The sequence below is a fragment of the Zeus faber genome (assembly GCF_960531495.2).
Source record: "Zeus faber genome assembly, chromosome: 7".
NCBI classification, from domain to species: domain Eukaryota; kingdom Metazoa; phylum Chordata; class Actinopteri; order Zeiformes; family Zeidae; genus Zeus; species Zeus faber.
Window position 1 is genome coordinate 29,948,729 of NC_137203.1, and position 21,607 is coordinate 29,970,335.

The following is a 21,607-nucleotide window of genomic DNA, read 5'->3' on the forward strand; positions in this document are numbered from 1 at the left end:
ATACATCTTTATTTAAATAAGGGGCTTTGGAGGTCAAACTTTGAAAGGAATGAACCAAGTGTTTTATAAAGTGCATTTATTTGCCAAGTAAACGTTAAACAGAAACACATTCACAAAGCAGAATATTTAATTCTGACCTCAGCTGAATTTCCCTTGTTGATTAATAAAGTGATATCTCATCTTATAATTAAAAAGTATCTAATCTAATTCAGAGAAAATTTATTTTCATATGATTTTTTCGCATGATTCTGATAAGTTTCTTGTAGCAAAAAAAATGATCGTTTCAAACTAGCAAAAGTGAAAGATATAGAACATTAAAAATCCGGGACAAAGCAGCCAGAACCGAACATAAAGTTGGTCAGGCTGGTGATGGCGTTCTCATTTCATTCAGCAAATAAAAGTCCGGATTAGCATACGCCGGCCATTTATCTCACATTTAAAAAAGATTATCCGTTTTGTCAATCAGGCAAAGCACCCGTCTTCTATCGTCGTCGTCGTCCTATCTGGCCGCTGCCCGCTGTGCCGTGGCGCCCGGCTGCTCTGAGCTGCGCCCCCTCTGGGACGAATGGCGGCACTGGGCTGTGCCACACTGGCAGCTGAAGTACTTGCTCTTGATACTCCAGAAGTGATCGCCGTAGTCGAACCTAGGGGAGGGGGGTGAGAAAACCCTGCTATTTCACAGACAATAGTTTGCTTGGAATCACAGGAACATGGATCAAGGATTGTCCTATTTTTCTTCTTTTCCCTTTAGACACATCCAACATCCTTTAGGTCAAAAGTCAGTTTTTGTTCATATCTGACTGAGATTCATAAGGCCCGTGGGGTAAGAGTTATGTATATATTTTCATTCTCAAATACAAATACCACATTTCGCTTGGGACCAATTAAAAATCTTCAATACGGCTGCAGATACCTTGACTCTGATAAAAAACATATTTTTCAATACATTTTCTGATCGCCATATCTCTGGTTAGCGTCTTGTTTTTCAACCTTTTTAAACAGAAAAGGCTAAATCAAAAGACATTTACAGAGCAAATCTTCAGTTATATATTTAATCCATTTAATGAGATTACTTTTTTGGTATCGAACGCCACAGAATGCTTTCGACACTGGATAGAATTGACGTGATTCACGATAAAAGCATCGAATCTTGGTTACGCAGCCCCAGGGGACCAATACCAGCAGCATTGACCCATCTCTCCACCCTCCCTGCCTGCCTCACCCGATCTGCTCGCCGGCCGGGATGGGTCGGCTAGAGAAGAAGGCGATGCGGGGGAAGCGCAGGTCTTGGTGCATGGTGAAAACCCGCACGACCAGCAAGTTGGGCTCGCACAGGTGGTTGATGAATCGGCCAACATTGCCGAAGAGCCGTGCGTCGATGCAGTGCACGTCGCCCACCTGGAAAGAAACAAAAACCCAATTAGAGAACCGAATCTTGTAGACTGAAGTCAGTTGGAGACTGAGAACGAAGGTTTCTCGTGGTAGAGACCCTGCATTTTCACCACCCTGAATCCATTCATTTCTCATAATTTGCAAGGAAATCTTCCAAGACATGATATGGAAGTATCAGAAAAATTGGATACTTCTAAAGAAACTTTTCTTTAGTAAATGTAATGATTGGGCAAATCCTCTCTCTCATATAACCCTTTCCCCACTGTGCCAAAAACCCAGGAACAACCGCTACCATCCAGCATTTGTCATTAGTGGGAAAGGTTACAGTGGGTCAAGTGACCCTGCAATAGATGCAGGATTTTAAATCGGCTCCACCCCGGCTCTGGTGTAAACACAACACCCGGGTCGACCCGCTAATTTCCGCAGGTAACTGCGCGATGTGACGCGTGTTGAAGTCCCGGTCGTTGGCACATAAATAGACAGGAATATCCATGTATCATTCAATCATTTCATATCCGATTTAGAACCCAAAATAATAATCAGGAGTTATTGACTTTTTCCCGCATGGGAGACCATGAAATGTTTTGAGCGTGGGAACCGCTCCGTGGGGACTAGTGCTGGGCCCCGGGCCACTCCAGCACTGCCCCAAGCCGGTCCCTGCCGCCAAAGGACCGGTGTGTGCACCGTGCATCGAGCACTGCTGGTGCGGGCTTGGATACTCCATGTTCCATATCATACTCCTACCATACTACATGCATAATGTAGTGTTGGGTTGTTCATGAATGATCCTTTTGAATAGCTCTTTAATAGGAACGATGGGAACAGTTTTTTGCCAAGTTTTACAGTTTTATGTCATTGTTTAAGTTGCTGTCTCCTGTTGTTTTCCCCCAATCACACTGGAACCCTGACACGCCCCATTCCAGCGCGGTCATGATGTCGAACGTGACACACCAGAAGAAAAAATAATAATAATTTCTCTTGGCAATGGTAAAGGCGTCAATTGCCTATTTTAATGGGTTTATCTGTGTTTAAAAAAAACAGGGCATACCCGCAAATTTTGGTGTAAAAACGGTATTATTCCATCAAGTATTGCAGGTAAGTACTACATATTTGGCACAGAGAGGCATGTATTAGGTAACAAACAAACAAGGCAGGTTATGAACTATTATAAGAACAGTTTCCTCAAGGCAAGAGATTGGTACTGTTATAAATCCAACCATTAGGTTTAATTCCAGGTTCCTGCAAGGATTTTTTTGCGATTTCCTCACCACAGGTCAATTAATTAGAATAATCAGTCATTAGGAGTAAATAAGACGACAAGTATTAAGTCCAGCGGTAGATTCAGGGTTTCAGAGTGTCCGAAATGCAGAATAACTTGGAGGAAGTAGAGGATAAAAAAGAAGAAATGTATGGCTAAATAAGACCCAGACAAGATGTTTATGTAAAAATAAAGCCTTGTGTATTCACATTTAAGACTACTCAATGGCTTTTAAATCATAACATTTGTAAAACAAAACATTTTGGGTAGATTTAATGGCTTGGGGAAACTTTCAAATTCCAAATCTAAACAGAGGCCGGATGTTCAAGGTGAAAAAACGTAGAAGAGTCTTTCTTAGAAAGACCATTTGATTTTGTCAGAGCGAGGGCGTTATCAATGTTGCCGAGGCACCCGGAGGCAGATTCCGGGTTTATCCAAATAATGGGGGTTGATCTTAACCAAATTACGATGATTTGGAAATACCATAGATGTATCAAAGATTTAATAAGAATGTGACAGACCCCCCCCTAAAAAAATGAATAGCACGGTTGATAGAGAAAAGTCCAACTACTGGCTGCTCTCTGGTGAGCGGCGGTCAAACGGGGCCTCACAGCGCCCCCTGCTGAAGGAAAAACCCCGTTCACAGAATGTAAAAATAAATAAAGACATAAAAGAAATAAGTCAAAAACAGGTTAAACCCGTGCTTGAATATTAGTGCAGGGTGTTTTTAGTCACCTTGTTGTCCAGGGTGAAGAGGAAGCTGTCGTTCTCCCGTTTGTCGGCCTCCGCGTCCGATATGATCTCTCCAACATACCTGCGGAAGCGTCGACCATCAGGGCAAAGCCGACATATTCCACACTTCAGATACATTTTTCCAGGTGCAAGACCACTGCTTACTCGCAAACAAACGCTCCCTGAGGAATGTCCTGCATCGCCCTCACGCCCCAGCCCATCTTCCGTGTCCTGTACAGCTGGAGACGAAATCTGAAAAGAAAAAATAATAATAATAATAAAAACTTGATGATTTCTGAGGATGAAATTCAAGCACTTCAAGAACCCGGTAGGCACAGTGAATCGCGTCCCTTCCTGGTCGGACTGACCAAGGTTAAGAAATAATTACAATTGTTTGAGTCAGCAATATCTTCGCAGATCAGAAACATGCGGCTGTATATAATATATTTGTATTTGGTAATTTTCCTGTCAAGATTGTTTTTTCTCACATTGTGAAGTGGAGTCTTAGATAATCATATAACCTTTTCAAAGTATTGTTTCAACAAGAAAACGCCATTATTTGTTATTTGTCCAAAATGTATGACAGAGACTGTCGAATCAAGAAGGAAGTACAAGAGGCAAACATTAAATAGCACAGGGAGCACAAGGCAACTTCTCTATGTAAATAAAAACACCAAAAAACATCTAGTAGTTGAAGGGGGGTATGAAAAAAAATAAATAAAATTGTCCCCTAAATCCCTCACCGTCCCCGAAATCACCTGAGCCCATTTTGAACCACACGGTTTCTGCAGGTCCGCCAACAGGAACAGGCATGGTTACACTCAAACAGCACGGGCGGCTCCCTCTGGCAGAAGTCCAGCGGCAGACGGCCCTCCTTGATCCACCGGATGAAATGACGGGTTATAAACAAATATACTGTGTGTGTATATACATAGAAAACCATAAGCATCCTGAAGCTAACACATAGTGGTGGACTTACGCTGTCGTACCAGCAGCGCAGGCTGAGCTGGCCGCACATGCAGGTGCTGGACGAACAGTCCTCAGCGCAGGTGCAGTGCTGGGGACACAGGATGGATTTGTTGTGAGCAGCCCAAGTAAAAAATGCATTAAGCTGAGGAACTTTCAAGTACAGCGGATTGCAGTCTCTCCCTCAAATCTTTGTAATTACTTATTCCACGCTTGGGTTTTAAGTGTTTGGCATTAAATATGATCCATTTTCCTATAATTCCCTTTTATTTTTGGATTTGGCATATAATTTTTTTCTATTAAAAAATTATATTGATGCTAAAATGACTTTCATTGGCTTATGTACAGTATGTGATAAATAAACCTCTTGAATCTTAAAACGTTTAGGGCATAGACTATATTTTTTGTGTATCTCAATATCCATTTTTTTTTTTTACAGTAAAAACAACGTATATACTCAATCAAATGCATTTGAGATTGAGGAACATTCACGCTTATTGTAAAACAAATCCCGGAGATGGCGGTAGCGGCGAGCTTCATTTAAGGATGTTGAAACAGCATAAACATTATGGGGACCGGGAGGCTGCTTATGTAGGCTGTTCTACAAAGACGTTTTGAAAAAGAAATTATATCTATCACTTACAGGGATTTAGTCACAAAACCTTCTGGAGACGTCATAGCTTTCTGTCCTGTCTCAAGCTCTTTCAAATGTTCATAACAGTGCAAAATAACAAGTGGTCTTTCCAAGATTCTTTCTCAAATACATCTGCGTTTTCCATTCTGAGACAGCATGACCACATGATTAAAAAATAAATTATCCATAGAAGGTATAATTGGTATTTCTTTCTTTCCTTTTATTTTTTTTTAAAGAGTGCCCCCCCGCCACCAATCAGTTCCATTCCTCACATTGGGTAGCCACGCCCACCCGTTGAGCTGAGTTTAAAAATTGTTTCTTTTTTTTTTTTTTTTTTTAACGTAGAATTATTAGAATACTCTTATAATTGGACATTGCCAGCAAACATGAATGTGAGGTAACGATGAGAGGACAGAGCAGGCGCAGAACGGCAAGTTGGAGTAGAAGAGATGCGGAGAGATGCTGAGAATGTGTTTTTATTTCACATTTATATTTTAGTTTTCTATTTTTATGAAACGAAAAAACATAAACATCCGCTCCGTCCCACTGGGAGTGCAGAGCCCCGTCTTTCCCGAGAGAGAGCTCACACAGAGATGCTTAGAAAAACACAGGGAGTGTTTCTATTTTCGATTTAGATGAGTTTGGTTTCCTTTGTTTCCTGCTTGAACCAAACAAAACAAAACCTGTGTAACGCACGTCTCACCCTTGTTTTGTTTTACCTTACCACGGTCTCTGTTAGTATTGGACTATCTTATAAAAACTAGATTTTTTGTGTAAATACTTTACACAGTACTTCATCCGAAATGCGCTACTGCGCAGTGGCAGACAGAGGACCACTCTCCCCTGTGACGTCACCAGCCCAGATGTAAAATAAATATATTTATTTTATAATAAATATATAATAAAAATTCCTGAACCATATTCTCTATAAGACCAAGATTGTAAATAAATAAAAAACTGATAGTTGCTCTTTTGGGCTGATTGAGGATTTTGGTTTATCTTTCCAGACTTAAAAGGAACCCTGACCCTGGGAGCAGCCCAGTGCCTACTAGATGTGGACAACAACTTCTGTAAATGAGTAAAGCTCCAGATAATTCCAAATGCGGTTTGCTGAGCAAGCACCTTCTGCGCCCTACTTTCTAATTAAACAGCGACAAACCTCAGCATCTGCTATCTGCTCAAACCCCCCCCTTCGGAACTTTAAGCTGGCTTTGCCGAGTGTAGGTAAGTCTTTAGGGGCACCTCAGGGTGTCATTCACTAATTGTTCTAAGGTTTGTTTTGTTCCCCCCCCCCCCCATATCCTCAGAGCAGTGTACCTGTAAGTGAGTAATGTCCTGATCGATGTTGAGCGGGGACGTGACGCAGTTGTCGGGGATGTACTTGAAGTCGGCCGGGCAGGGTTCACTGTCCACAGCATTCACGCAGGCTATAGGGATGGCCTCGTAACCCCTGGAAATGTCCCTGGGGAGGTAGTAAGTAGGTGATACGTAAGTATTAATGTATTAATGTCACCCATGTATTTTAAATAATATATAGACGGATAGATATACATAGATACAGACACTTTATTGTTTATATTGGTATTGGTATTAATTACAGGTTCCTGTCCATTCCATCCATTACTGTGACGTTTTTAAAGTTTAAATCTTCATCTCCAAGAGTGCGTATAATGTAATGTATAATACTGGGTCTGGTGCGTACATGCTGAGGAGCTTTTCTCCGTGGCAGTCCCTCGCTCTCCTGGCATCGGTCAGCCGCTTGTTGGTGCTGAGCGCGGTCCACACCTTGGAGCCGTAGACGCAGCACTCCAGGGGGGTCTCGCCCTCCTTGTTGCGGAGGTTCACGTCGGCTCCCCGGGACAGGAAGAGCCTGGTGATTGAGCAGGGAGTGATTTCAAGGCTTGATTCAAGTTTGTTTTTTTTCTTCCAAATTGTCCATGAAGAGATTCTTTAACTGTACAATATCTAAGTGCTAAATGTCTTCCATCTTAATGTGCTCTTTAAAGGACCGGTGTCAAATTGAGCTTTAGCCCATTTTTCAGTCAGCACACTGATCATTTTCATGATAACTCTCATTTTCCAGATTTTTAATACGGTCTATGGTCTATTTTTCAGATTTTGGAAAATTTGAACAATATCGTGAAAAAGCTCCCTTTAAGCTGAAATCCTGATCCCACTGAGAAGTACAGTAACACATATTTTTTGTCAAAGTTACTCAATTTGGCCCTATTTTGTGTTCATCAGCAATTTAAAACACCTTCAGCAAATACAGTAAAAACATGACAAAATTAAGAAACTTGGGTTGTGTGTTCATGTAATAACATAACACAACAATAACAGTAACACAAATGGACTTGACTTGAATTTCATTAAAAAGATGCAGTGAAACAAGTGGGTGCAGTAACTGCATATGGAGCTAGGAAACTAGTGCCATGAAGGTTAAAAAATAATTATATATATATACACACACATACATATATATACATATATTAGGCTTTGGCATATTTACGATTTAATTGTCCATCGGCGATAATAATGTTTTTTTTATCCGCCAGGAAAAATCTTAGCATTGAAACGGAGTAAGTGCAGTTTACAGTGTTCTGAAACTGGAGCGGAGAGGGGGAGAGGGAGCGAGGGAGAGGGGGCTCTCGCCCTCTCCGTTCATAGGTATCGAGTAACCACTGGTGATCGGATCTCACTTCCCCGCTCTACAGGCCTGTGAAGAGACTTTGAGGGGCAAGTGCTCAAAAAAAAAAGAGAAAAAGAAAAAGGCACATGGACCCCCAGCTCCGGTTCTAGGCAATTTGCCGCTCTAGGCAAACAGAGCAGCACAGCGGAGCCGCTGTGCGCGCATCGCAGGTACGCTGAGGTGCAAGGTTCATGAAGTCTTCCTCCTGAATATATCTTGCCCAGACAATCTGCTACCTCGATACCCATTCAGGCTTAAAAGAAAACAAAAATGTGCCTGAGAGATAAAAAGGGCTGTGGCGTCCATGGGGCAGGTGCTTGGGCAACCCCCCCCCCCCCTGCATGTACCTGCCGCTCAATATGGATATGGTGATTATAATATAGCAATATTGAATATAATCTAATATAGAAAGACTGATTTATTTTATTTCTTAGTTTCTTACTTGTATGAAAAGTAATAAAACATAAACCCAACTGAGAATTAGAGTGGAGGATTTTTTGTTCCTCCTTCAGATAGCGGTGCGTGCAGGCTCCCGTGCCTGTCTTTTTATTTTAGATCTATTTATTTTTGTTTGTTTCCTGCATGAGTGAAACAACATTTTTGAACACAACTGAGTTAAGGGACTGTACTGTTCCAAAAAAACCCAGTGTGTTCCCACTGTCGGGACAGTGGGAACACAAATCTACCCGTTGCTTTGGAACTTAATTTAGTAAAAACTGAATTTCTTTGTGTAATTTCTTCAGTTGTGAATAATAAATCCCGCACTTCTGGAACAGGGAGACCGCACTTGCCACATTACATTATGGTCTATGCCCGATATATATATATATATATACATATATATATATATATATATATATATATAAAGAAAAAAGGAATAGAAGGAAGCAGCAGTGGCAGCGGCAGACTTACATCACACACTCCAGATGGTTCTCCCGGGCGGTAATGTGCAGCGGGGAGTCTCCGTGGACGTTGGTTGCGTGCAGGTCACCTCGGGCCGCCATCAGGGCCAGGGTGATGTCGTCGCAACCCGACAGTGCCGCCCAGTGGAGGCAGACATTCTCCTCCTGGATACGCACGGGCACGCAGGTCGATTTGTCGATTTGGTAGAAGCCCGCGTCCAGAAAATATCTTGTTCTTATTATTATGTAAGCAGGACGTGTATCTTGTGTATCTTGCTTAAATGGCGCTTGCAGTAAGGCCCGTTGCTGGCTGGGTTTCCCCCTATTTCTAAATAAACATTTATCATAGTTCAAAACCTTTAATTCTTCATAGGGATGCTCATTTAGAAAAAAATTCTGACCGATAGCAGACCCGTTAACCGATCATTAACAGTTATCAGACAAGATTTCAAATTTTAGGTTGTGATAATGGCAATATTCCAATTTGTTGATGACGTTGGGGATGAGCATGAGTACTCGATTTGGACATCAGTATTAGCTCAATGTATCATTGCAGTTTTACTAGAGGGTGCACACAATTAGGTTAAGGAAAAATGATTGCATTACTTTAAATAATGTATAATCCAGTCACACACCGCTAATTCATTTTTAACAGTTTATCATAAATATGTATATAAATGTACATGGCACGTGTGGTTGCACCTGTCACCCTCATCAGTTGTATTCAAGAAATAGATTGTGTAGCCCACATTTCTTTTACCATGTAACAAACTTTTTTTTTTTTTTTTTTCTCAAAAATTATTATTTCGGTTAATGGTTAATTATTAACATCCCTAATCCTTTTTGTAAGCATTTGCAAACAGGTGACTGTAGACAAGCAACAACAGTGACGCCTGACACGAGGGAATTTTTCCCTCAAAAGTAAACAGTGTTGTGAGCAAAGAGGAGTGACTCAGATGCTAAATCGTCATATGTCAACATGGACGGCGTGTGTGTGTTCGACGTGTGAGAGCGAGATGGCTGAAGCAGTGAATATATGACATCCCCCTCCCTCCGTAAGTTGAAATAACATATCCACCTAAAAGAAAAGACCAAACCCCAATTACCATCTCCACCCGTGTGCTGTAGTGAAATCAGCCAAAAGCACATTATGCGTCCTGAGGGATCACGCTTGTCAGGTGCCAGCTGCAGCCCTGTATGGGGTGTGAAAACACTGCTGGTGTATGGATCCCAGTGTGTCTGCATGTGTGCGTAAACAGTTTGTCCCCCACCCCCGCTGACCTTGTCTCTGATATCGACGTCGGCCCCCTTGTCAAGCAGCAGATACACCACCTCTTTGTGCTTGTACTCGATTGCCCAGGTGACTGGGGTCCACCCGCCATCGTCCTGTGTCATTCAGAACAACAATTACTTTCAGCATCATTTAGCGTCCACATGTGTGTGTGTGTGTGTGTGTGGGGTACCTGAGTGTTGATGTATTTCCAGGCCTTGGACAACAGATGACGGACGACATTGCAATGTCCCAGCTTGGCCGCCAGGTGCAGACAGGTGGAGCCCCTGTTGTCCTGGGAGGGAAAACATTGCGACGTGCTTAACAATATTCAACTGAACCGTGCAGGATGAAACCGAACAACATGGGCGACGCCCCCAGATCCCCGTGATTGGACCCACCTTGAGGCCGAGGGCTGCGCCTGCCTTGAGCAGGTACCTGACAGCGTCCAGGCGGTCATTCTCGCAAGCACACATCAGCGCTGTTTTCTGCTCGCCGTCAAACATGTCCAGGTTGGCACCAGCCTGTGCACACACACAAACGCATACGTATTTATAACAAAGCAACAATCAAACAAACTTCATGAATTCACATTTTGGTGGAAATATGTCCATCCTGTCAGGTCCAATTATTAACAATTGGCTACCAAAAAGAAAGAAATAAATAAAAAGTTGTAGTATTGCTCATTGGTAAGTCACTCGATTGGGAGCCGCTCCGTGGATTTAATATGATATTGAATATGATGATAGTGCGATGTTGAAGAATTTGGCACCACGGGGTCATACAGGATTTCTGACTTCATCAGATCGGGCAGTTAAGGAAGGCCTCCTTTTGCGGAAAAAATTAGAAGCCATCAAGATCTACACATTGTCTCGCAAAACCAGTACTTGTACACTGAAATTAACCTGTAATGAGACTACAACCTGGAACTAAGTGATCATTTAGGGCGTTTTCACACCTAAATACCCGAAATGTGTCGACATTTTAGCATATTTAATCTAGCTGATCACATATGTAGTCTTGGCATTTCCATTTCTCCAGGGGCTGTGGTCCTTGCTTTCGTAATGTTTTTTGGCATTGAAGTGTGCGTACATGAGCACCCAGAACTCACAACCTTACATTTTCAGTAATGGGTGCGGCAAACATGTAAAGCGCGGACTACTACTAACTGTGTTCAAACCTACATTGAACCATACTAGGGTTAATTTGGAAGCACACGAGGCCGCCGTTTTTTCGGCAGTCCAGGCCTTGTATAGGGTGTTCACCTGTTGAAAAGCTCAGAACTTCTAAAAAAAAAAAAAGGTCGGTTGGTGTGCACAGAACAAGGTCGGTGTGGAAACAACCCAACAACACTTTTTCCCCCAAAATCAAATGGTGAAATAGCTTAAATAGTTCAGGATAACAGTGCGACTATATTTGTGATATTCAGGGTTTATTCTGGTATTTCAAAATGAAACTGAAGGACTTTCAAGTACTTTTTTAAGCATTATTTTTTCCATTCGCATTGTCATCTACTGATATAAGTGTCTATTTCTAACAATGCTGGATCAAATTTACATTTCCGTGGGATAATCTGTCCTAAAAGTGTCAAAAACTCTGCTTGTATACAGTTAGGGTGTTGGGTCTCCCACCTGGACCAGCATGTGGCAGATGTCGTGGTGGCCTTCGGCGGCGGCGGCGTGGAGTGGGGTCCGCTTGTTTTGGCTGTCCATCTGGAAGTTGGGATCTTTCCCCTCCACTGGCGCAACCAAAAGTTTTAGGGATATGGGTGAAAACTCTTTTTATTTTGTATTTTTTACTTCGCTGGGATTTTGTGGCAGTTCTGAGCTGCTTTCGGATACAAGCAATTAACCTTACCCAGGAGGTGGATGACTTTCTGGAGCTCTCCTTGCTTTGCAGAGAAGTACAGCTGCTTTGTGGGGAACTTGACTTTTTGGGGTTTCAAGCTGTGGTAAAGAACAAAGGAGCTCAAATTAGGGCCGGGTGTGGAAATTCAGTAGCTTGTACATAGTAACTGTAAAAGTCTGAGGCATTCAAATATCAAGTTTGGCCTCTTTGACATCTCTTTGGTGACAGTGAGCAAAACAAAAAAAGGATATTTGAAATCGCGAGGGAGGGAAGTTTTTGTTGAAAAGTGGCATATGACCCATAAGACAAAAAAATGGTTAGAATAGTATTCCATTGCATTTGCATTTAGCAGACGCTTTTATCCAAAGCGACTTACAATTATTTAAACACCAACGGACGCAGCCATCAGGAGCAATTAGGGGTTAAGTGTCTTGCTCAAGGACACTACAGCATGCTAGCAGGAGGAGCCTGGGATCGAACCAGCAACCTTTAGATTACTAAACGACGTATTAAAAAGGCTCTGATGATACCCGGCCTTGTCTCATATCCAAGTGGAAAACTTACTTTGCATCATCCAGCGCTGTGAGAATGTTCTCCAGTGACTCCTTAGTCACGCCATCTCCAGTACCCACAGCCTCTCTCTTCAACCTTACATGCAAAACAATAGAAAACAGGAATATTATTTTTGCATAAAAAATATAAATAAAAAGACCTATATTGGGACATCCTAAAAGTGCATGAATGCTGCTCAATCACGCACAGTGGATTCTAGAATTTGATTGGGGGGGGGGCTCAGGATAGTCTAATACTTTCCTTTGGGGGGGCACACACACACACACACACACACACACACACACACACACACACACACACACACACACACACACACACACACACACACACACACACACACACACACACACACATATATATATAAAAAAAACAATTTCCCTTTGTCCATGCAGTCATTTGTAACTTTAGGATATACCATAAGTAACTCCTCATGTTTGAACTTTGGTGAACCATGAGTTTCGATTCCTTGGCACAAAATCCTGTGCAAGGTGACATGAGAAGGGTGCGGGGGAGGGGGTCGGCGCAAAATCGTAATGATGATTGTTTATATTACTTAGTTTGTATGCAGCATCGACATACTGATATATCCATGACAATACAACGTACTTTCAACTGTGGCACCCCTTTAGACATGACGAAGCAAAAGCATTTTTTTTTTTACTGTGATACTTTGAAAACAAATCATCATTGTTATAAGAATTTTATATGTATATATATAACTGAGCATTTCACGTGAACGCTTGTACAACGTATGTGTCCTCTACTTATCCTTCCCAAGGCTAAGTAGAGTTCATGTCATCAGTTTCGCCACTCCAAGAAGACTGTATAAAAAGCTCAGCTCTCCATTAAGAACTGAGCATTTCCTGTGAGATTCTGTTGTGTTGTTATACTGAAACTGCTCCTCTTGTACAAGATTAAATACTTTATTAACCTAAAGTATTTGTCTCCGATTTCCTCTGTAACAATTAGTCCGTCCACAAACAAAGTTTATAGCTGTTTAACTTTAATATAAATTTTGGGCCCAATTTTGATCCATTTTGGGATCATTAAGGACATATATATTTGAAGTGTGAACCCCCGTGCATATCTGATGGCTGCAGGATCAGGATATTAGTCTGCCTCAGCGCATGAAATGAATAATTGAGACAAAAAATGTAATCTTTTACCCGTACAAATTATGATTACAGTAGGCCAGGAAAAATAATGTAACGTGCCTAAGTCTAACAAAGAACTGCACTGAATTTAAATGAACAGTCAATATTTTCTTCTCTGTGTAGACTACTGCACCTTCTGTAAATTTGGAGCATTCATCATGATACATTGTAAGTGCCTGGATTATTCTGCTAAAAACAAGTATTTATCAGTCTATATGCAAACATTATGAAAAACTCTCATCTTGCATTGCGCTCAATTTTGGTGAAACATCACCTGACCTCCGAGTGAATATTATATATTAGATAAAATGTAGAATAACAATAAAAAACAAACTTTAAACATGGGATTAAGAATAAAAATGGGTATTACAACAACATACTGTTAGACAATAAGTGTAAGTCTAAAGAATAAACAATTAACTGTTGAATAAGCTAAGAAATCATCAAGAAGTTAGAATAAATTGCAAAATACACTAACTGAGAATTAATTTGGAAAAAAAGAAAGACCAATCACTTTTTAGATTTGCAGCTATTTTGAGCCATGGGTATACCCATGTCTCAACAGGAGGGATGGTCAATACGGTTGAATGTCAATTCACAACATAGGGATTTCAAAATTATGCTAAAAGTTTTTGTACATCATGTCTAATCTGCTCTAAACAAAACACACAGGGTAGAATGAGAACAAAGAGAGGAAAGTTTCCATCGGTGGATTATCCATTTCAAACAATATGCATGGACTTTATAGAATTAAATAAATTGGAAGGGAAAAGGTACTGTTGACATGTTTCCTAAATGGGTAGAAATAATACCAACAGTAACTAATGATGCTATCACGGTGGCCAAGGTTCTGGCTTCCATAATAACACCAAGATTCGGGTTTCCAGAAACTATATATTGCGACAACGGTCCACATTTTAGAAATCAAGTCATATCAAAATGATCACAAATATTTGGCATACAATTAGAATATCATTTTAGCTACCATCCACAATCGGCAGGTCTGGTAGAAAGGACTAATGGAACAATCAAAGCTAAATTAAGAAAAGCTATGGATGAAACAGGGAAAACATGGATTGTATGTTTACCAGCAGTAGCACTTAGCTAACACATTCTACCAAGTTTCCTAGGCATATTACCATTTGAAATGTTATATGGAAGACCCTCCACCCGCTACTACCCACAGGTTGGCGTGGGACCTGTGCTCCAGTACAGCTGGTAATGCCCTTTTATGTCCTACCAGTAAGTGGCAGTAGTAACCATGTCCTGCCAACTACAACCGATCTTAAACGACACAGGAGAAGTTCTCCTGGAGAAATGTTTGATAATCGAGTATATATTTACGCTATCGGAGTACCACGAGGGGTTCCCAGAGTTCAAAGCTCGCGATCAGATAGCAGCAGGATTAGAATCTGTGTTCTTCTGGTGGTCAACCATTAAAAAAAAAATGTTGACTGGATACATTACATATACTACAACCAACAAAGATTCATTAACTATACTCGGGATGGGATAAAGGGCCTGGCAGGCCAATTGGATAAAACTAGTTTGATGATGTGGCAAAATCGAATGGCATTGGATATGTTGCTGGCTAAAGAAGGTGGCGTTTGTAAGATGTTTGGCGACGTATGTTGTACTTTCATCCCAAACAACACAGCTCCTGACGGCAGCGTGACCAAAGCATTGGATGGACTCACAGCATTGTCCGAGGAGATGACCGAAAACGCAGGGATAGATAATCCATTCATCAAATGGCTGGAGAGAGTTTCCCTGCCTGAATGGATATCGGATTCAGGAAACCATATCATGTACTGCCCGGCAGGGTTTTCGCTCTCACACTCCATACAAAATTAAAAAATATTATGCTTAGAATAAGCATAATCAGGGGGGGATGTTATAAGAATTTTATATGTATATATATTACTGTGCCTTTCACGTTAACTCTTTTACGATGTATGTGTACTCTGTTTATCCTTCCCAAGGCTAAGTAGAGTTCATGTCGTAAAAGGGACATAAAGTAGTCACTTTCTGTGCCGTAAAGAGGAGGAAGGGAACCTCAACGGATGCTCGGTCTCAATGAAACTGCCCCATCAATGAAACTGTCATATCAGCATGATCTATGCAGGGGCGTCGCGACATCTGCTGACCTTCATGCCAGCAGCTCCTCAGTTTCGCCACTCCAAGAAGACTGTATAAAAAGCCCAGCTCTCCAGTGAGAGCTGAGCATTTCCTCTGTGACATTCTGTTGTGTTGTTACCCTGAAACTGCTCCTCTTGTACAAGATTAAATACTTTATTAAGTATTTAAGTATTTGTCTCCGATTTCCTCTGTAACGATTAGTCCGTCCACAAACAAAGTTTATAGCTGTTTAACTTTAACAATCGTCATCGGAAAGAACTGAATTAAAATAAATATAAGGTGGCTAAAAAATACGACAAGATCACCAATTGAAAGTGAACGGAAACAAATGAGCTTGATTTGGTTAAATAACCTAAAACCGATAATTATGCTGGACATCTCATACCAGACCCACGTAGAACAAATGGAAAACACGGAGCTCCATTCTGAAGTACTTGAAAAAAATTAATAGAAGGCTTAAATTACCTCTTAATGTGGCTAAATGACATGTGAGACAGAATTAAAGGAAAATTATTTTAAGTATACTTTATCATAAGTCCTTGCTGTGAGAAGTAACTATTTAAATGTAATATTTTTAGCACAGTATCCCCTAACATCCTGCCGTTTCCTGAATTTAAGATATTTTTTTATTTTACGTCATTTTCACATTACAGGTACTCCTCACTTAACGACAGAGTTCCATTCCTACGACTAGGTCGTTAAGCAAATTGGTCGAAAAGCGAGGACCCGCCCGAGGAGATTGCGAACGCTAGTGTAGTGAATACTGACTGACTGCGGGAACGAAACTGAGAAAGAGTGATGCGCGATGAGATGCTTGACACTGAGACGCCGCGCTTCGTACAATACGCCGCGGTATTATACGCAGTGTACAATACAGACTGATCAGAGAGCTGGTTGTAAGTCTGAACGGTCGTTAAACAGGTCGTTAAGTGTGGAGTACCTCTATAATAATTCATAACAAATTGAAAAAAAAAGGCAAAAAATAAGGAAGAAATAAAAAATGCATTTACGTATCAGGTTGCTCGCCCCTGGTTCTCCACGGCTCGCCACTCTTCTTGGCCCGGAGGACCAAGGGCATGGGGGTGGCAGAGGGGAGGGAGGGCTTCGCTGCCGGGGCGGCGGGCAGGGCGGGGCAGGGGTCAGCTCTGTGGATGGGGGCCGCTGGCTCGGGCTTGACCGCCGCCACCGTGACCTGGTGGGCCCCGCTGGCGTCCTCGCCGCAGTGCGGGCAGAAGCGGCGCTCCTTCAAGACCGAGGAGCAGCTGCCGTGGAAGCGGTGGGCCATGCTGCCATATGGACGGCACTCCAGGAAGGTCCCCTGTGGGGGGGGTTTCATTATGATGTTTCAAAACCACTACCTATTGAAAGTTTACTTGGTAATCTCAAATCTACAATTTGTAGTTGTGTGTGAGGATTCTTACAAAATGTATTTTTACAGAGTTCTTTAGGGAATTCCCCCCCACCCCCCCAATTCCATTGTTGAGGAGTCAGAATCTGTATCGATCTGAATCGTCGGCCTTTAATAAAATTCACTGATAGGCTATTGGGAAGTGCAATCAAAACTAAGCCAGTGCTGAAGTTTGTTAATGTAATTTAGGGTAACTGTTTTCCAAATGGTAGGGATATTCGAATAAAAATGTAAGGACGCACGCAGGATGAAGGTATTCACAAGTAAGTACTCACTACTTCGTATATTTTCACATGAAAGGATTTCAATGCAACGGCGCTGTGTGGATTTTCTGGGTTTAGATAATGAGCCTTTTTACCAATACAGGAGGAGAGCAGTATTGAACGTGATGCATTCCTGAGTACTTTGTCTTATCATTTAAAAAGAACCTTTATCACAATAAAAGTAAGTCCATACTTGATACAATTAGTATTTACTGAAGTACTGAGGTATTGAATACAAATTTGTAAACGCTATAAAGTAGTTGAACCAAGGAGACTGGGGGCCAGTTCGCAGCAGCATTTGTGTGTGAAATTTTGCACCAAATTGAATTAACTTTGACTGATCAATACGAACATTAGACGTGTGCCACAACAGACAAGAAAGCATGCACACACTACCAATGCAGAGTTAAGTTGTCGTAAAGTCCTTGTGTCCTCGCACCTCCAACCACGGTAAACTTTACCTCTGTTGACCTTTGAAGGTCCTACTTTATAATCCTGCATTGCCAAATTCTAAACATGTTAGACAGAAGAAAAAAAATGGTTGGGAGTTGTGTGGCCAGAGTAGACAGCGTAATAAGTTTTCCCCAAATGTTGTGTTTGGATAAGTCCTGAGTGTTTCTTCTCTTTCCATGGACTCACCGCCCGGCAGAAAAGGCCGCAGCCGGGGCAGCACTGGTGCTTGACCATGCCGGCCCGGTGGTCCTCACACAGCACCAGCAGGTGGACCGTGTTGGAGGGACGCATCATCTCCTGCTTCAGCACCCGCCTCTGGCAGCGGCTCACCTGGGGAGGAGAACCGGTTGTCACACAATCACACACGCTAACCTCCACATCAGGGAAGACGACCAAAATGAGGAGGAGGAGGAAGAACTTGGTCTTACCATCCCGTCCACGCTTTCCATGGCCATGCAGGTCTGTTCAACTGCAGAGTGTGCGCCCAGGGCAGGCGGGGTCTCCATTCGGCAGCAGCAGAGGGGCAGCTCATCGGCCAGGTCTGTTTCCGTCACATCAGCATCCACTGGTGGAGCAGAAACCACACAGATCGATCTCAAAATCCACTTGGTTTCTTTGCACATAGACAGCTGCCTAACTGGCTTTAAAATAGACTTTATGCATTTCTCATTTCCACAGTAGTTTGAGGGAAATTGTCGATATGCATAAGTATATTTATACCATTTCATTCAACTTTTTACAGTGGTGGCACTGGTGCCCCTAACTTTTTCATTTAGATGCAACAGCACATAGTTTAGGTTCACCCAAAAATTTCCAGGTCAGGATTAGGCATCTTAGCACTGGGGACAGGGGAGACAGGTGGATCCGTTACCACCACCGATGATGTCGGATCTGGGCTAGGTCGTTCAGGGCCGGACACACCAGACAGCAAAACACCTAGACAGCAAAGAAGCTCATCCTTAGACCGAAATGACTTCAGATCCAGCAGCTAACCTGAGAGCATGGGCGACAGCAGCTCCTCCTGAGCTTTCAAGTCCAGGGAGTCCAGAGCCAGTTCGGTGTATTCCACTCTCCCGCTCTCTTCGGGGCCCGTCTCAGTCCCAGGCGGCACCCGCTCGGTGGTCCCCGGCTCTTCCGCCGCGGGGACCCCGTCTCCGGCCGTGGGGACCCCGTCTCCGGCCGGGGGGACCCCGTCTCCGGCCGTGGGAGCCCCGTCTCCGGCCGTGGGAGCCCCGTCTCCGGCCGTGGGAGCCCCGTCTCCGGCCGTGGGAGCCGCACTCGTCCCTTTGGCGTTGACCGGGACCGCTTTCTGAATCTGAAAAAAAGGGCGGTCTATTTTTACGACACTGGCAAGAGAGCAAACTGTTCCCTGCTCAGTAAATGACAAGTTTCTTACAAAAATACGCCTTGTTTCCAGTAGAGCTCTAACAATTTTTTGCGGTATCGCTTGATCACAATTATTTGAGGAGATAAATCATTTTGTAAAAGTGGTGTGATACATTTCTTTGCAAATTTCATTGGAAATTTGTAGAAGTTTGACAAAAGACAACTCAATTGTCAATTGCAATTATGTGCATGACAACGACAGAAGAGAAAGAGAAAACAAAGCAGACCGACCTTCCCCTGCTTCAGAACCTTGGTCTTCTTCTTCGGGACCAGGTTGTACATACCCATCTTCCTCTTCTTCCTCTTCGCAGCTGGGGGGGGGGGGGGGGGCAAAGTAAGCAATGACGGAAGACAATGGAACCGTGGGATTTTGATTCTTTAAACAATTGGATATTATGCAGTACAAAAAAAGTGATCTGTAGCCTTCATGTGTAACCCATAGTCACAATCTTATTACAAATATATATTGTAATTTCACGCTCATATGGTGAGATGTCTTCACAGACAATACAAGGAACATGTAAAATACTTTTTTAGGTATTATTACTATTATCACAATACAGTATACACAATACAAAAATAATGGATGGGCGGCTGAAGATATAAAACAATCTTACTCTCATTGTCCATTATTTATAATCGTATATCCATGCATCTTATTATTTCTCTCATTGTCCTCTACTATTTATGTTCTATTTCCAAACATGCTGGATTAAATGTACATTTCCCTGGCATCACTTATGTCGTAAAAGTGATTCTCACAAAAGACCACTCAATTGTTAAGGACTTCTTAAGCACTTCAGCAAAATTGTTCAAGGTATCCTGGTACTTCAATTTCTGAGGAGGAAATCCAAGCACTTCAAGCACCCAGTACGAGCACTAGATTCCGTGAATTTATTATTGACACGGTTATTTTTGCGAATCGAAATTGAAAGTATTGAAAAACAAAATAGAATCACAATTTACAGCAAGAGAAATCAAACCTGGCTGCGGCTTGCCGGTGCCTTTCTGAGGTCGATTCGAAGGAGAAGCTCGGTCTGACTTGTGTGTGTGTGCGGCACACTTTGCTCTCTTCTGACCCAGAGGCTTTATCAGGGAGTAAGGAAAAAATAATCGTTTATGTTGTTCATATATGCAAAAGAGACGACAACAACAGCCCAGAAACACGGTTCCACTGAACGGGGATCACCTGAAGTGGGGGAAGAGGAATGCCGGCGGCCTCGCTCACAGCCGGCGCGGGTGACTCGGCTGATCCACGACCGGCGGGGGTGACTTTCTCCTTGGCCGGGAGAGCGGCAGGCTTTCTGTACAGCGGTCCGAAAAACAGAGGGCGAGGACTCACGTACGTCCTCGCAGGTGACCCTCTGTTGCCCAAAGCCTCGCCATTGTTCACGATGGGCGAGCCGTGGAAGGGGGTTATGTTGTCGGGCCGCAGAGCACCGTGCCCCCCGGGCCCCTTGCCTCCCTCTGGGTTTCCGGGGGCACGGCCAGGGGGCCCGGACCCCTGGCGGGCAACGCCGAGGTCCATGGCTCTTCTGTGGAGGAGGGATATTTATTTTGTACACCTGGCTCTGTTTGTATTCCAGCGCTATCATAAACAAGATATCTACAACGAGTTTAACATTTAAAGTGGCGATCCACACAGGAGGGTGTTGTGTGCTGGAATTTCATTTGAAATTTCAAGGCTTTTGTTTTTTTCTCAGCATCTGTGGTTAGCCCTAAACGGTCACTTTCTTTTCTGGAAAGTACACCTTCCGATCGCTGTGTTTGTTTTCACTGTCACTTGAGGTGGCATAAGTACATTTTTTTACCCACGGGTACTGTACTTTTTTGTGAATGTTCATCAATATTTACGGTTACATGACCACAGCCCGATACACTGCTTTATCTAATGTCGGAGGCGGACCCCGCCACCAACAGCATGGAAACGGCATATAAAGGAGCACTTGCATAGCGTACATATATTGAATGGCTATATCTTACATAGTGTCTGTCGGACTTTTTTTTTTTTTTTCAACAAAGTTATCTTACGGATTACATTGTAAAAGGGATTTGTACTTTGCGTTGGAGAAAAGCAAACAGTGAAATTGAGGAAAACAAAGGCCAAGCGCCGCGGGAAGTGGGAGGACTTGTGTGCGGGCAAAGTTAGCGGTTAAGCATGCAAAAGTTCAAAGATGTCGGCGGTTAGAGCCTCCGAAGCAACCTTTGAGAAGCCTGACCTCCGAGTAGCTCGGTTCGGGGTTTACAGCGGGGAACGCGAAGGCGGAAAGTTGTGGAAGCCCCTTCCTCCTCCAGCGCCAGCGCCAGCGCCGCTCGTCATGTGACCTGTGCGCACGCGCACCGTGTCCATCGCTCTCCGCTCGCAGGTGGTGGCGCTTTGTTTATTTTACTTTTATTATCAGAAGTATCCAGAACGCATAGAAGTATGTGGGATTCACTCTGTCATAATTCCCAAATATATGATATAATAAATGCAACTAAATGCTACGATCCACCAGTCTGTTTTATACAGCAATGCGAGATTCAAATGTAGAATGACA

General features: G+C 42.8%; 1 protein-coding gene across 2 annotated transcripts; it reads right to left on the reverse strand.

Moving 5' to 3' along the window:
• Positions 1–60: 60 nt before the first annotated feature.
• ehmt1a (euchromatic histone-lysine N-methyltransferase 1a) lies at positions 61–21,386 on the reverse strand. Of its 2 annotated transcripts, none has more exons than XM_080004123.1 (23): positions 21,287–21,386; positions 20,257–20,602; positions 20,051–20,153; positions 19,299–19,378; positions 18,675–18,996; positions 18,110–18,246; positions 17,868–18,011; positions 16,568–16,875; positions 12,256–12,339; positions 11,701–11,789; positions 11,475–11,581; positions 10,245–10,367; positions 10,037–10,138; positions 9,855–9,959; positions 8,584–8,738; positions 6,685–6,852; positions 6,300–6,444; positions 4,362–4,439; positions 4,141–4,256; positions 3,548–3,634; positions 3,386–3,464; positions 1,223–1,398; positions 61–644 (listed from the first exon to the last, which is right to left on the reverse strand). In XM_080004123.1, exons 2-23 carry the CDS (start codon positions 20,593–20,595, stop codon positions 500–502), a joined length of 3,192 nt encoding a protein of 1,063 aa, XP_079860249.1. In that variant the 5' UTR covers positions 20,596–20,602; positions 21,287–21,386; the 3' UTR covers positions 61–499. The 2 variants fall into 2 exon arrangements, with proteins under 2 accessions (XP_079860249.1, XP_079860250.1); XM_080004124.1 differs by having other exon boundaries at positions 21,271–21,302.
• Positions 21,387–21,607: the final 221 nt, after the last annotated feature.

What these genes read in the sequence shown, in the direction of transcription:
- ehmt1a (XM_080004123.1), bottom strand. Translation starts at nt 20,595, where the DNA reads ATGGACCTCGGCGTTGCCCGCCAGGGGTCCGGGCCCCCTGGCCGTGCC. An exon ending in TGGAAAGCGTGGACGGGATG is followed by an intron (nt 18,012 to 18,109) that starts GTAAGACCAAGT and finishes TCTCCTCCCCAG; the next exon opens with GTGAGCCGCTGCCAGAGGCG. An exon ending in GCGCAGCCCTCGGCCTCAAG is followed by an intron (nt 10,139 to 10,244) that starts GTGGGTCCAATC and finishes TTTCCCTCCCAG; the next exon opens with GACAACAGGGGCTCCACCTG.